This window comes from Gopherus flavomarginatus, chromosome 14 (genome assembly GCF_025201925.1).
Source record: "Gopherus flavomarginatus isolate rGopFla2 chromosome 14, rGopFla2.mat.asm, whole genome shotgun sequence".
Lineage (NCBI taxonomy): Eukaryota > Metazoa > Chordata > Testudines > Testudinidae > Gopherus > Gopherus flavomarginatus.
In genome coordinates, this window is record NC_066630.1 from 5,719,230 (window position 1) to 5,735,130 (window position 15,901).

A 15,901-nucleotide genomic window follows, 5' to 3' on the forward strand; every position below is an offset into this window, starting at 1 on the left:
CATTAAAATGTATTACTGGCACACGAAACCTTAAATTAGAGTGAATAAATGAAGACTCGGCACACCACTTCTGAAAGGTTGCCGATCCAGGAACTAGATCAAAACCTCTTGAGAAAGAAACACTCATATTGCATATACTGTACGTGGCAGCAGCAGAACAGTATCCTAAGTAGAAAACATCTATCCAGGAACTATGTAGTCAATCAATAGAGCAAAAATGAACAGAATAAGGCTGGAGTTTCAAAGGGGACTGGCTAAAGGAGTCAGGTGACCACCTCCAATTTACTTAATCCCAGTCTAAATTATTGACAACAAATCATCTAACCAGGTCTAACCCACACCCACTTAGTTATTGCTTACAGAAAGTACAGCTGACATGCAATGTTGTCACTCAAAGCGCAACATCCCCCACAGGGTTGGAGGCAGGAGTTAGGAGTCACTCCAGGGAGAATTCTGAGGAGCCCTTATAAAGTTTGGTTTGAAATGGCTTCATCAATTTACTGTGTAGGATGTAATTTACAGACTCTGAAGCTCAGAAAGGTTCACACTGGAACAAACTAAATTTTTCCCATGATGAAATGTCACTGCAAATCCATAGACCAGGGTTTGGCTAATAACAGCATCATGCCTATTTGGTGGGATCAAAGTAAGACTAGACCTTGTCTTCCCTGTAGACTTTACTTAGGCTAGGTCTACACTGGGGGTGTCAACCTAAGATACGCAACTTCAGCTAAGGACATACAATGGGGGGTGGAAGGAAGAGGGAAATTACGCTGTTCATAAATACACATTTATTTGTTTCTTTAGAAATGCATAATTACAGCATTTGATAGAATTTTTTCCTTAGAAAAGTAGTTAAGCAACAATACAAACAAAATTGTTAGTCTTCTGCAAATACAATTTTTCATTACACTGAACAGAAATCACCAGCAAAAGGCTAATACTTGCAGTATCGGTTTTTTCTTTTTTTAAACATTTTCTTTTTTTGTTATAAACACCTTAGCAAATAAAAAAGCCATTTAAACAATGAAAAATATTTGAGCTCTTGATTTCTATATGTGATAAAGCATGTACTGCAAAGCAGCAATGTGTTTGATAAGAGAGCTACGGACATTCAGTGGTATGATTCACAGAAGAAACGATGGGATAAAACATTAATTTGGTTTTAATGTTTTGATTAATTAGGTTTTTTTTTTTTTCTCATGGAGGGAATATTTTTCCTTAAATACCTAAGGGATGAACCTGTATATTTAGAGGGCCAACTCCTCAGCTGGTGTAAAGTGATGTAGTTCAACTGAAGTCAAAGCTGCACTGATTTGCACCAGGTGAGGATCTAGCCATGTGTGTAAAAACAAACAGACCAACAGAACAGTGATATTTACAAGAGACGTAAATGAAAATGTCTGTTAGTCTGATGTTCACATCCTTTCTCCTGTTGTTGTATGTGGGCAGCAACCCTTAGCTTCTGACTGTGGTCACTGGCATCTGGATCTATGAAGCTTCCACAATCCCTGCTTTACTCGATCTGGATTGCTCCGTGTTCTATCTGCATTTCTGGCTGGATAGTTGACTGAAGGGAATCTGTGCTCTATGGAAAGAAACACAAAAAAATGAATTTATATTTTACTTCATATTATCTTCTCAACGCAAGTGCATTAAAGAAGATGCTAAACGCAAGTTACTCAAGATCTTTAACCCCTGCTCCACCACTGACTTGCTATGTGGACTTCTATGCTGGCTGCTTCACCGTCTCATCCTTCCCAGCTGGGAGAAAGGGCTAATGTCACTTACCTGGCTCACAGGAGTATAGGGAAAACTGCTGAGTACATGTTTGTATCGCTTTTTGAAAAACATAAAGCTAATAAAAATGCAAAGTGTTATTAAAACACTGTATCTCTTTGGATGCTAAATGTTTTATTATCTTCCTTTTGCCCACATATAAATCTCACTTAGTTACCAGATCCTCCTAATGTGTCCAAAATTAAAGTTTATTTTTCCAAAGATGGGCAGAGAATGTAGGAGAACCATTAGCGCCAACCCAAGTTATGAGTTTTGGTAAAATACCATCCAGAAGAAATAAAATACTTAGGAAGCTGCTCAGAAAATAAATTGTAAATCCCAATTTTTTTAAAGAAGCTGGAAAGGATGACGATCAAGGGGACCTAAACCAGAGCAAAGTGAAAAAAAGATGCACACACACATACACACACAAGTAAAGTTTAAGCAGTACACCACCCTCAGCTCTCCCTCCAGGATGGCCGCACTTACACGGATATATAGGTGCTTAATGTTCGTATGGGAAGGAGAATACACTCTACTGTTAAAAGGCACCTTTATACCGGTATAACTCCATCCACACTAAAGGTTGTATCAGTATAACCATTTCAATAAAAAAAATCAAAACCCTAACCAAAATAGTTACACCAACCCAAAACTTGTGTGTGGCTCAGGCACACACTGGAATTGAAATGGGAGTTTATATAAGTTTTAGGACAGTACCATTCCACCTTTATCGTGTACAATGGGCCTTTTGTATACTCCTCCTGGGGCTCTCAGACAACACAAGACAGGTGCATTTCACACCAAATAAACAAGGTCAAATAAGAATAAAAATACTGTAAATAATCCTGGTGTTTTCTGGGAAATTAACCTTTTCCCTCTAAAAGGTGGCAAAGTATTCTCGATTCCTACAGAGAGGAGACAGTATGAACAGGATTAAAAGAAAAACAAACCAAAACCCCATACAATTGATTTACTCTTAAAAAGAAAAAAAAGATGTTTGTATTAAGAATGTGAGTTATTCACATATTGGTCCAGTCAAGTGAGGCCTCCAAGTGAGTAGCTAATGTGGAGAGCCTCAGGGGTTTGTGACAGAGATTCTGCATGAAGCAAAGCAAACCTAGATTGCCATATAAATTGTACTTTGAGCCAACTGATGCTCTGGGAACAGGACAGGGTGCAAGAGCAATAGAGTAGCAGCACTGCCATTACAGGAAAAGATACTTTTTGGCACCCTATTTACTGCCCTCTCTCTCCTAATAAGGAAAAACTAGCATCAACACTTGGGATGGGGCTTCAGAGAAACCAGGGGTGAAACACAGCTAATGGTTTTCCTACCCAAACACTGCTGGACTGTAGTGGCTTATTCAAATAAAAATACTGTGAGGTTCAACTTGTCAAAGCTTTCTTCTTAAATTAAGGATTCACTGTGAAATTAATTCTTGCCTGCTTTTTTGTGTTCTGTTGCCAGTAATTACATGTAGCTACAATTTTTTTTCATGTGGAATTCTACGAGTCATTTGATTATTTATTTGTCCTATATAACAGTGCCAATCAGAAGAATGATGCTAACAGCCTGTCAACAGCTAAGCTGTAAAGCAACCACCTAAACACCTGGGGAAAAAAATCTATAACATAAGCACTGACTATATATCCAGAATTCAGGCTATCAGGCCCGAAGTAAGAGACTGTTTGAAGGGCTTGCAAGTGAGCTGCATTGTGTGGTTTTCCCCCCACGTTAACCAAATTTGATCCCCAATCAGGAGATTTCAGTGAAAAAAATAATGTGTGATATTACCACATTTTGTTCTTGCAAATTAATAAGTCAAGAATCCTTAGAGTTTCTATAAGTAAAGAATGAAATCAGGACATGAAAGCATGCAAACTACTTCTAGGCCCTGAATATCTGCCAGATCTCAACTCGACCTTTGGACATGCGGCTGCAATTCTGTCCCTGCAATGTGCCGCTGACCTACTATTAGTTAGATGTCTAAGTACCTGATTTGTGAGCACAAATTACCAGTCAGACTTAAATTAACTTGCAAATACAAAACTTGAATAAACTGAAATTAGTATTGAACATCAGGGCATTCATATCTGCTTCAGTTCAACTCAAAGGAGTGATTAATTTCAAAGGAGCCTCATTTCTGCCTCTAATTTGACATGTGCAACCCGGCATCCATAAACAATAAGGCACTGTTTGGAGGGCACAAAGATGAGAAATTAGAGGCTGATTTTCAGACCTGAAGTAGGTGTTCACATGTGATGTTTTCAACTTGGAATTTGTGCAGGGTACTGGATTTTGGCCCTGGAGGACAACAATGAGCCCCACTTTTGACAAGCTTGGATACATAAACAGATTCAAAATGTTTGAGACCATAAAAATATCTCTGCATAGAACTTTCTGGAAAAAGAAATAATACAGCTTGCTGCTGTATTACTGAGCTAAGATGTGCATTTAATATTTTTCCCTTTATCCAATCAGTTCATTTCCAGTTATGCAGGACCACTCCATCATTTCAGCCAAACTGGTTATTTGTTTATGAGTTCATAAGTAATCCATACATTTTAAAGTGATGCAAATATTAGGTTTGTTTTACTAATTTACATTTATAGTTCCTTAGTTTTTAGTCTGCATAAACTAGGAAATATTTACTGTGAACTTATTTTTAGCCTTTTTGCATTTCTTTCCATGCCCCTCTTGTTTTACATTCCTTTCAGTTTATCTACAACTTGGTATAAATCTCTGTGGTTAGCCACAATGTTAAAACCTAACACAGTGCAAAGTGTCTCTGAAAGAAAGTGACTCCTTTTGCGGTTGCCAATCGTGTGGGAGACAGATGCCTATGTTAACGGCTGGACTCGACAACCAACTGCCTGTCAGATCTAATAGCTGAGAGGGATGATAATGTCACAAAAAAACAGCTCCCAAACAAATTCAATGGGAAGTGATTTAAGTGAACACTCTGGGGGCCCAGATCTGCAATGGCAATTTACTATGAACGAGCACGTCTGAATGGGTGATGCAGCAGTATTTTATTACTTGGATCAAGCCAGAAGTATGCATGGCACTTTAAAGGTTTAAAATAAATAAATATGGCAAGAGCCCCGTATTGAGAAGCTTATTGTCTGTGACATTTGTGATAGACCCTGCAATCCCATGCAGTATCTTTGGGGACCGTTGTTTTAAATTTATGAATGATGTATGTATGATTGTGTTTTGTGCCATAGGGGAGGGTTACCACAGCTCTTCCAGGAACTCAAAACAGACTAAGATGAGCTGGTAAGGGCACTTCTACAGTTCAAATGCCGCATCGGTGCACCTGTGCTGCTGTAGTGCTTTAATGAAGATGCTAGTTAATTCACCTCCCTGAGAGGCAGTAGCTTTCTTGGCAGGAGAAGCTCTCCCACTGACATAGCGCTGTCCACATGGAGGGCTAGCTCAGTATAATTATGTTGCTCTGGGGGGATGGATTTCTCACATCCCTGAGTGATGTAGCTATGCTGATATAGGTCTGTAGTGTAGACCAGACCGAAGACTGTAAACAACTCCAGAGAGATACCATGCCCTGAGGTGGTTTGCATATACCAGTTCAAACTTGGTTTTCCAGAGACCAAGAGACAAAGAAAGATATTTCTCTGAATTTAAACAGACTTCGGGCCTTCATTTTGAGTGAGCAAACAGATGGGATCTTCTGTACAAGGGGAGACTCCAACCCTTGCTGAAGGGTTGGAACGGATATTGTACTACTAGCCTCCTCATGTGGAAGATGGGCAATTTCTAGCATGTTTAGTACGCGTGTGGGATCTTTCTTTGTTTTCATATGTTTTCTCTGTGATGCTTCTGCCTTAAGATTAAGTGTACTTTGCTTTGGAAGAGCCATGTGGACATTAGTAAAAACGCTATTTTTGTCCTTATTTATTGTACGTTACGGGCAGAGAATGTACAGGAATATTTTGTTCCAACACTGGTTTGATAATTTATTGGGCCACATATTCTCTGTTAAGGAATAGTTCTGGCTATATTATTTTAGGCACACAGAGGCCTTCAGGCACAGGGGATCTATAAATAAAAATGCATAATCACTATTATAATTTTTTATAATTTTTTACGGTGGCCTTAAAACACCAGAAGGCTCCTGGACACAATAGACCAGCTTCAGGTTACATGTAAAGGCTTATCGCTCTTGCATGTCATTCTGCATATGCACACTTCCAGCACACTTGGAAGGGTTTCTTTCCACTCATGACAGAATACACTGTCAGCAGCAGGCCTTGCTTGTTATACCTCTGTATTCAAAATTCATGTAAAAGTCAGGCCATTTAAAACTCTTTTGTTCCCATAACTTGAAGATGCTGAGCAACCTCAACTTGCATTCACTCCAATTTGAGTCCAGGATGCTCTCAGAAGGCCCTCAAAAAAGCAGGACTTTGGTTTGTAAAACGAAACGATTTTTTAATCTTAACAGTCCAAAACAAGCCAGTCAAACTAGTAACCTTCAATACACATACACACTATGGAGAACATCTTAACTTACAAAATGCACCATTTTCTTTTTCAGAGAGCTGACAAAGCAATGTTTTGCCCATAGTCAATGTTTGCAGTCAGTTTAGAGAGCCCCACAAAATAGGGGTTTACAATAGGAATGGTGACAAAATACAACTCTGGAGCCAGCTCGTGGCACTGCTGTCATAACTGGCAGTTCAGTTTGCATTCCTTCTGGGCTCCTTTGAGCAGTTTTGGGAGTAAAACAACTACCTTCAAAAATTTGACACTGTTTGAGACCAGCCTCATTTTGTTGCCATCAGCGTCAGTCACTGCTTTGAGTGGATGAGAAATTGGGCATGTACTCATGGTGAGTGACTGTCAGGTTGCAGTCAGATGGCCTGAGATCACTGCTGAGTTCAAGTACCTTTATATTTCCTGAGAAAAACAAGAGTTTTCTATAGCCAGCTACATGAATGTTCATGTTGGCATGAAGGATAATGCCTCCGTTTTAAAGGAGAGCCTCAAGTGTTTGCTCATAACTGCTAACACTGCAGCTGATGTGGGAACCAAGCAGTAGATGAAAATGATTGAACTGCAGGCAGGAAGGGCAGGCACCCTTCAAGAACACTGGACTTGAGAACCTCAGGCTGAAAGAAGCTTTCCTATTATGACTCCAGGCAAACATCTTCCCCCTGTCCTATCAGCTCGGTGTGCCTCTTTTACTGATTCAGGAAAATGATGATGACTAAAATGACTATACTCTAGGAGCAATCAAGCAAGGACTCAGAGATAGGAACAAGGCCAGGAATAGTCAAAGGCTGTTTATAAATGGAGGCACTCATTGTAGGAGACATTTTTAGAGTTGAGAAACTGCATATTATAAACCCTAAGGGAATGGAATATTTGTGGACAGAAATATAGTTATTCTGACAGGTATTTGCATCTTTTTAAGTACTTTCAAATGGGAAAAAATACATACTTGATTAGTAGCAGCGTGGTCTGTCACTGGCGCCAGCTGGACATATTGGACCTGGATATCACTCCCTTGGAGTGGGGATCCATCTACGCCCCCGGATGCAGGATCTGCAGAGGCAACAGCTATCAACTGAGCACCCTGTAACACCTGCAGACAAACCAACACAGAAAATATCCTGTAAACAACCATAGTTACAAAGGCCTTGTGAACATTGTGAAACATCTGTAACTACAAAACAGACATGAGACCTAAAAAAAAAAAAGAACCCCACCAAAAAACTATCCATCAATAATGGTTAAGTTAAATTGCAAGGTTTTTCAAGAGAATATGGTATTCATACTGAAGGACAGTTAGACCAGAAGCACTTTGTTGTGCTTTATAAAATCTGGATTCCTTCCGTTTTTTAGTGAAATGGTTAACAGCCAACATACCTGGAAACGTTTACCTCTCTTATGATTCTGTAATACAAAATAGCACTAGTGACGGTACAAAACTATCCCAAGGGATTATGCTAAATACTCTGGGTTTTATTTCTTTAATTACAATAAAATCACCTTTGATTAACACAAACAGAATGAGGCTGTTATGCAGCACTTACACATTGCTTCCTATAACTGCTGAACCCATTTTCCTTGTAACGAGTGCACCCAATTCCCATCAGCCTAGTGGGGGTTACACCAACATTCCGAAGAGAGAAACAAAATGGAACACTGGTGTTTACATCATGCTGTTCTGTGGCCCTAATCCAAAGCCCAGCCAAGTCAATGGGAGCATGTCCATTATTCTAGTGGCCTTTCAATCAGGGTGTAGGCCCTGCCTGAATCCCAATAGTCAGAGGAAGATCTCTGCCCAGGTCGCCTATAAGTGTACGGGGGGAGGGTAATAAAGCAGCACTGGGGGCTAATGGCCCAATGACACCTCCAGAAGAAACCCAGAAGCTCCACATAAACTGCTCAGTGAGAAGAGAGGAGGAAATAGAGCCCTGCAGCCAGTGACCAGCGTGCTGTGTTGTAATTAACCAGAGCTGGGGCTTTTTCTGCTAGATTTTATGTTTGCATAAAAACCTTTGGCTTCATTTATTATTACAGCTGTATCCTAAAGCCCACAATATGGGGTAGGAGAAAGGCTTTGCAGGAATGATTGGCTCTTGTGACTAGACCAGGTATCTGATCCCTAGCTTACAAGGATATACAGTGCTGTTAATGCCATAGGCCATATTTTCACAAAATTTGCAATTTTTTACATTCTTAAAATCACTTTGGAAAAGGTAAGTAGTAGGGGTGTCAATTATTCACACTTAACTCAATTGATTAACACAAAAATATTAATTGCAATTAATCACAGTTTTAATTGCACCGTTAAACAATAGAATACCAATTGAAATTTATTAAATATTTTTAATGTTTTTGTACATTTTCAAATAATTTGATTTCAATTACAACATAAGACAAAGTGTACAGAGCTCATTTTATATTATTATTTTTATTACAAATATTTGCACTATAAAAATGATAAACAAAAGAAACAGTTTTTTTCAATTTACCTCATACAATACCGTAATGCAATCTCTTTATCGTGAAAGCACAACTTACAAATTTTGGGGGTTTTGTTATGTACATCACTCAAAAACAAAACAATGTAAAACTTTAGAGCCTACAAGTCCACTCATCCTACTTCTTGTTCAGCCAATCATTAGGACAAACACATTTGTTTACATTTACAGGAGATAATGCTGTCAGCTTCTTATTTACGTCACCTGAAAGTGAGAACAGGCATTCGCATGGCACTTTTGCAGCTGGCATTGCAAGGTATTTACGCGCCAGATATGCTAAAAATTTGTATGCCCCTTCATACTTTGGCCACCATTCCAGAGGACATACTTCCATGCTGATGATGCTCGTTAAAAAAATAATGCATTAATTACATTTGTGACTGAACTACTTGAGGAAGAATAGTATGTCTCCTGCTTTGTTTTACCCACATTCTGCCATATATTTCATGTTATAGCAGTCTTGGAAGATGAACCAGCACATGTTGTTCGTTTTAAAAACAATTTCAGTGCAGATTTGACAAAACGCAAAAAAGATACCAAAGTGAGATTTCTAAAGATAGCTACAGCACTTGACCCAAGGTTTAAGAATCTGAAGTGCCTTCCAAAATCTGAGAGGGATGAGGTGTGGAGCATGCTTTCAGAAGTCTTAAAAGAGCAACACTCCAATGTGAAAAGTCCAGAACTCGAATCATCAAAAAAGAAAATCAACTTTCTGCTGGTGGCATCTGACTCAGATGATGAAAGTGGACATGCATCAGTCTGCACTACTTTGGATCATTATCGAGCACAATTCCTCATTACCATTGACGCATGTCCTTTGGGAGGGTGTTGGAAGCATGAAGGGACACATGAATCTTTAACGCATCTGGCACATAAATATCTTGTAACACCAGCTACAACAGTGCCACGTGAAGAGGAGGTTACTCACCCTGTGCAGTAATGGACGTTCTTCAAGATGAGTGTTCTTGTGGGTGCTCCACTTCAGGTCAACGTGCTTCCCAATGCCTTTGATCGGAGATTTCTACAGCAGGACCCCTACGGGCCGCGCACACGCTGTGCCTGCCTCACAAGCTGTCAGTGTTTGAATAGCGCATGCATGGCCCGGGCTCCTCAGTTCCTTCTCTGCAAGGGAGTCCGTTCCAGATTCTGAGGTAGAGGGGAGGAGCACCTATAGGGACACTCATCTCGAAGAACATCAGTTACTGCACAGGGTGAGTAACCTCCTCTTCGAGAGAGAGAGATGTCCCGGTGGGTGCTCCACTACAGGTGACTGAAAAGTAGCATCCTTTAGAATGGTTGGGACGTTGGATCAGGTAAGACGGCTGTTGACAAGACCGCTCTACCCATCCTGGAGTCGCATGCTGCGTGTGCACGAGAGCGTAATGATTGGCGAAGGTGAGGTTCAATGCCCAGGTACCTGCCTTGCATATGTCAGAAAGCGGGATGTTACGGAGAAAGGCAGTGGAAGTGGAGATGGCTCTAGTAGAGTGTGTCCTAACTGATGTCGGGGGTTGTACGTGCTTCAGTTGGTAGCAGAGACTTATGCAGTCTGCAGTCCATTTGGAGAGTCTCTGGGTAGAGATAGCTTTTCCCTGTGATCACTGAGTGATAGAGACTAAAAGTTTGGGTATTTTCCTAAACAGAGGTTTTGTTCTATCCAGGTAAAAGGATAGCGCTCTACACACATAAAGAATGTGCACTGCTATTTCAAAAGCATTAGCGTGGGGTTTTGGGAAAAATTGCCACCTTTAAATCTGTTATGGAATGGCCAGAGAGGTTGAAGTGTTCTTCTATTGAGAGAGTAACCATCCGGAATCTCTGTTTCTTGACAAACTTGTTTAGGTGTCGAAGGTCAAGGATAGGGCACCATCCGCCATTTTTCTTTCCTGTCAAGAAGTAGTTGGAGTAAAATCCTTTCCCTCTGTATAGAGCTGGTACCCACTCTTTTGCTCCTAGTTGTACGGGGTGTTGTACCTCTTGACGGAACAACTGTTCGTGAGGGGATCCCTGAAGAGGGACTACGTGGGAGGATGGGTAGAGGGCACGGAGAGGAAGGGGAAGGCATAACCCGATCTGATAATTTCCAGGATGCATCTGTTCATAGTGATAGCTTCCCAATTGGTAAGGAATGGGTGCAGATGGTGTCCAAAGAAATGGATGGTTGAAATTGATGCTGAAGAGGGTGGGAGGTTTTCTGTACCCTTGACCAAGGCTTCAGATTTGTTTGTTTGAGGCAGGAGGGTGGGTCACTGTCATTTGCGGAGGGCGATGTTGTTGGGTTCTGGGTGTATGGCGTTGTTGTTGCTGCGTACCATATTGTCTGAAGTGTTGATTTTGCACAAAAGCATGGTAGTGTGGCTGTTGGTATGGCTGATATATGTCCTGCCTCTTTTTTGTGGCAGGTGGCTGGAGGCCTAAAGATCTGAGTGTGGCATGTGATTCTTTCAAGGAACGGAGGACTTCATTGGTTGAAGAGATGATGAGCTTGTCCCCATCGAAGGGAAGATCCTGGACAGTGCTCTGTATTTCCTTGGAAAAGGAGGAAGACGTAAACCATGAGGCACGCCGCACGACAATGGCCGTGGCCATGTATCTGGCAGCTGAATCAAGACCAACCTGAAGATTTGTGTGGGAGATCAACTGGCCCTTGGACACCACTGCTTTGAATTGTTGTTGTTTGTTTTCTGACACATTATCAATAAATTGCATTACTTTAGCATAATTTTTGTGGTCATATTTTGCTAAGAGTGATGAATAATTCGCTACTCGAAATTGCAAAGTGGAAGATGAATACACTTTGCATCCAAAGGAGTTCAGTCTCTTGTTCTCCTTGTCAGACGGGGTAAATCGGAAAGGCTGGTGCTTATTTTTCTGGTTGGCCACTTCAACCTCTAGCGAATTGGTTGATGGGTGAGTAAATAGAAACTCCCAACCCTTCGATGGGACAAAATATTTGCGGTCCAGTCTCTTGCTAGAGGGGGTTATCGTGACCAGGGTCTGCCAGATAATTTTAGCTGGTTCCATGACGGCCCCATTAATTAGTAGGGCTATTCTGGATGAGGTGGTAGCTTGTAATATGTCGGTGAGTTCATGGTGGGTTTCTGGTACCTCCTCCAGGGTAATCTTGAGTTCATCAGCTACCCTTTTAAATAATTCCTGAAAGTAAATGAGCTCATCAGTAGTGGTAGGTGGTGAGGGCACCGTGGCCTCCTGTGGTGCTATCACTGTAAGATGGGGAGATATGTCCTGTGCAGAGGGAGCGGCTATTTCAGGTCTTATCTGCCTATCCTTGTAAGAAAGCATCATGGAGTGCCTGACATTTTTTCTACAGGCGGCACGGTGAACACTCAATTGTGCACTGGTGTAGTTCCATGGACCCCAGTGTGGCCATTGCCCAGGAAAGGGGGTAGGTGGTCCCATCCAGGGGTTGCCTACTAGTGTGGGTAGCCACTAGGCTAGGAGGAGTGCGGTACAGTGCATCTCCCACTTGTAGGTAAGCAAACCTGCGAGGAATATTGTGAGGAAAACATATGGTAATCGTCCTCCTCCTCCTCTTCTCCACTTGAGAGGCTTGGAGCGGTATGGGAATACTGCAGATAGGGGGCTGAAGGTCTTGGTGATAGATTGGTGCTGAGTAGCAGAGATTGAGGGGTATGTGACACTCTTAAATCCCCTGGATGTAAAAACTGAGGTGCTGCAGTGACTCGAGGTGCTGAATGATAAGGCAGGAGAGGAGTAAGGGTTAACTGAAGTGGAATGGGTGCTGCTGCTGTTGGTGTAGGCAGAGTCTGTGGAGGCAGCTGCTGTATTGGAGGTTGCACTGGGGGTGCATACTGTGCCGCAGGACGTGGGCACTGTCGGGCAGGCAGGTGACATGAGGTGGCTTGGTGCAGGGAGCATTAGCTGCAGCGGGTGAGAAAGGGCTCCACAAGATCAAACGGCGGTGCCATGATTGCCGTTTGTGCTCTCGGCACTGTGCTGTCAAAGGTTGCCGAGGGAGAGCTGTAGGGGGCGGGCAGCTGAAAGCCCTGAGCCTCGGCACCAGGAAGCTGAGCAGCCGTGCCTGAGGTGCTTGCAGACTTAAAAGTGCTGAGCCAATGAGCGGTGGGCACTTGTGAGGTGGAAGTCACTTGAGACTTCTTTGCTGAGGAGCAGCCCCTGAGGGGGGAGGAAGCTGGCCATTTGTTTGTTTTACCTTTCTCCCTTGAGGGTTTTAAAGAGCTTTGCTGGCCAGGGTCAGACAAAGGTTTGAAGGAGTTTTCTAAGAGGAGCAGTTTCAGTTTGATCTCCTGTCCTTGCGGATTTGCGCTTTAAGCTTATTAAAGTGACCGCATTTTGAGGGTACATGAGGCTCCCCCAAACAGCATACACACTATGAATGACCATCTGAGATAGGGATGGCTTTGTTGCAGGAAGCATATCTCTTGAAGCCGGGGGAGCTGGACATGTCCGTAGCCAAGGGGTATTTTTTTATTTGTAATAAAAAAATAAATATAAAGTGAGCACTGTACACTTTGTGTTGTGTTGTAACTGAAATCAATATATTTGAAAACATAAAAAAATGTAAATAAATGCTATTCTATTATTGTTTAACAGTGCAATTAATCACGATTAATTTTTTTAATTGCTTGACAGCCCTAGTAATTAGGGAGGTGTATTACATCTATATACATTTTCAAAATTATTTAACAGCTATTATTCTTCTGCTGAATGTAATACCTTAGTGGGGCCAGCGGTGATAACTAATGAACAGGTTATAATTCTAGTAGTGGCTATTGTAGAGGCTTTGAATTGGTTGGCCTAGTTTTGTGATAATGTCAACGGAATAGAACATTCTTATAAAAGAATGGCCTCTTGCTGCTGCATAAATAAGGAGACAAAGCCAAGATAGTCATTCTCACAGCCAAAGACATTTTTGACAATATATTGTTACACTGTGTTCCTACCGTATAATAAATGTGTAGATTTAATAATTATTTCTAATGACTGATTGTACACAATGAATCATTATAGATCTGCATGCTGACTGCTTTAGGTTAGGTTCATTGTTGGCTCTGAGCAATCAGAAACCATCTTACTTATTACAGAACAGTTTAAGTATGTACTTTTCTAAGGAGAACTATGAGGTCAGAATACATTTTAGGCATAGCTAATCAATGATGTCTCCCCAATAATCTCTTTGTTTAAACCTAAACCAAATGCTGAAATCATTAGCTTCCATATGCTGTAATTTGTACAATAAACTTTTCAAACCACACCGATGAGCAGATTTAAACAAACAAACTTAACAAGCAGAAAAACCCAACAAAAGAGAACGAAGAACAAATAATTATATAAATTATTATTTATATAATCAAATTTGATTTCTCAGTTGTGTCCAGGTGGATGGTCACAGAGGAGTGGGTAAGTTAGAAATTCCCTGAGGAGCGTAAGGGATAAAAGGAGGTGACCTTCTAGAGCAGGGGTGGGCAAACTTTTTGGCCTGAGGGCCACATTGGGGAATAGAAATTGTACGGCAGGCCATGAATGCTCACAAAATTGGAGTTGGGGTGGGGGAGGGGGTGCACGCTCTGGGGTGGGGCTGGGGATGAGGAGTTGGGGATGAGAAGTTTGGGATGCAGGAGGGTGCTCCAGGCTGGGATCGAGGGGCTTGGAGAGCGGGAGGGGGAACAGGGCTGGGGCAGGGAGATGGAGAGTGGGGAGAGGCTCAGGGGTGCTCCGAGCGGCACTTTCCCCAAGCATGGTGTGGCCCCTACCCAGCGCCCCGGTTGGAGCGCCAGAGCAGGGCTGAGCCGCATGATTAGGCCCTGACCCAGCAGGCTTAAAACAGCTTCTGGGCTGGATCGAGCCCGCAGGCCGTAGTTTGCCCGCTCCTGTCTTAGAGTGACCTCAAGGGTTATTTTCAGAATCTCACAGGGATTTTGGGTGTGCTGAGGTGCACAAGGAGACCACACTGTAAAAGACTGCTTGATTTTGTTTTTAAAGGACTATGTTAATTTATCCGTTTCCTCTCCATGCCATATATTTTGTAACCATGTGATATGCTGTACTGGAGACACTTCACAGTCTGAATTTATGCCAAGACCAGCAATTCTTGACAATTTCCGACATTGTACATGTTATCGCTGGTGGCCAAACCCCAGAATTGGGTGGGTGATTGGACTGCTACATCCCTTTTCCATAATATTTATATTATAAAAATTATACTACATGAAAAAAATTCAAAGCTTAGAATAGTACCAGGTTGTATGTTCTACAGTACCTTTGTGATTGCATTCCTTCCAGCAAGCTTTAGTACTACTCATTTTAGTGGTGTATAATTTGGAGGGGATGTAATCATTTATGTTATTTTATACTGAATTTTGACAAGTTTATTGGCAATAACACAGCTTTGTGCTTTAAAAATCCATCTGCCACTTCTCCGTATCAATATCTACATGGAATACTTCTTGCTGTTTAACAGAGAGTCCTTCTATACTGGATTTACTCAGAGTACGTAATGAGAAAGACTTTTCATGTTATACCTTTCTGTTGGGTAACTTTGTAATTCAGTCATCTCTCTTGGGACCTATTTCTTTTTCAATTTTTCCTTTCCAAAATTTAAAAGAACAGACATTAAGGAAAAGGCTTCTTTCTTAGTACATCAAGAATGATAAAAATGTGATTGTGGTATAGGTGTTTATAACACAGAAATATCTTCTTTTTTATCACCTTCTATTCATGCAAATCTGGGGGGATCAGAGGTGCCTGTTTCCCTCAGTGGAGGTCAAGATGGTAGAAAAGCGCATATTAATTTCCCCTAATTTTAAACCGAATTCCTAGAGTCCTATTAACTACAGAATTGTTTCCAATTTGGCTATTTCACTGATCAGTCCAAGGAAGGAATCTCAGAAGGTTATAATTTGAGTCAGCATCTGCCTTATAGTCATAATCCAATGGCCTTCTTTATTGTCCATCATAAGAACATAAGAATGGCCATACTGGGTCACACCAAAGGTCCATCTAGCCCAGTAATCTGTCTTCCAACAGTGGCCAATACCAGGTGTCCCAGAGGGAATGAACAGAACAGGTAATCATCAAGTGATCCATCCCCTATCGCCCATTC

At 41.6% G+C, this 15,901-nt stretch overlaps 1 protein-coding gene across 1 annotated transcript in view; it reads right to left on the minus strand.

Annotated features, from left to right (window-relative positions):
* Window positions 1-776: 776 nt before the first annotated feature.
* BANP (BTG3 associated nuclear protein) overlaps window positions 777-15,901 on the minus strand; it is a 262,228-nt gene continuing 247,103 nt past the window's right edge. Inside the window, exons 12-13 of the mRNA XM_050922613.1 lie at window positions 7,248-7,391; window positions 777-1,588 (exon numbers count right to left, since the gene is read on the minus strand). Coding sequence (XP_050778570.1) covers window positions 1,517-1,588; window positions 7,248-7,391 — 216 coding nt within the window. The 3' untranslated portion in view covers window positions 777-1,516. The remainder of the gene's footprint in view (window positions 1,589-7,247; window positions 7,392-15,901) is intronic.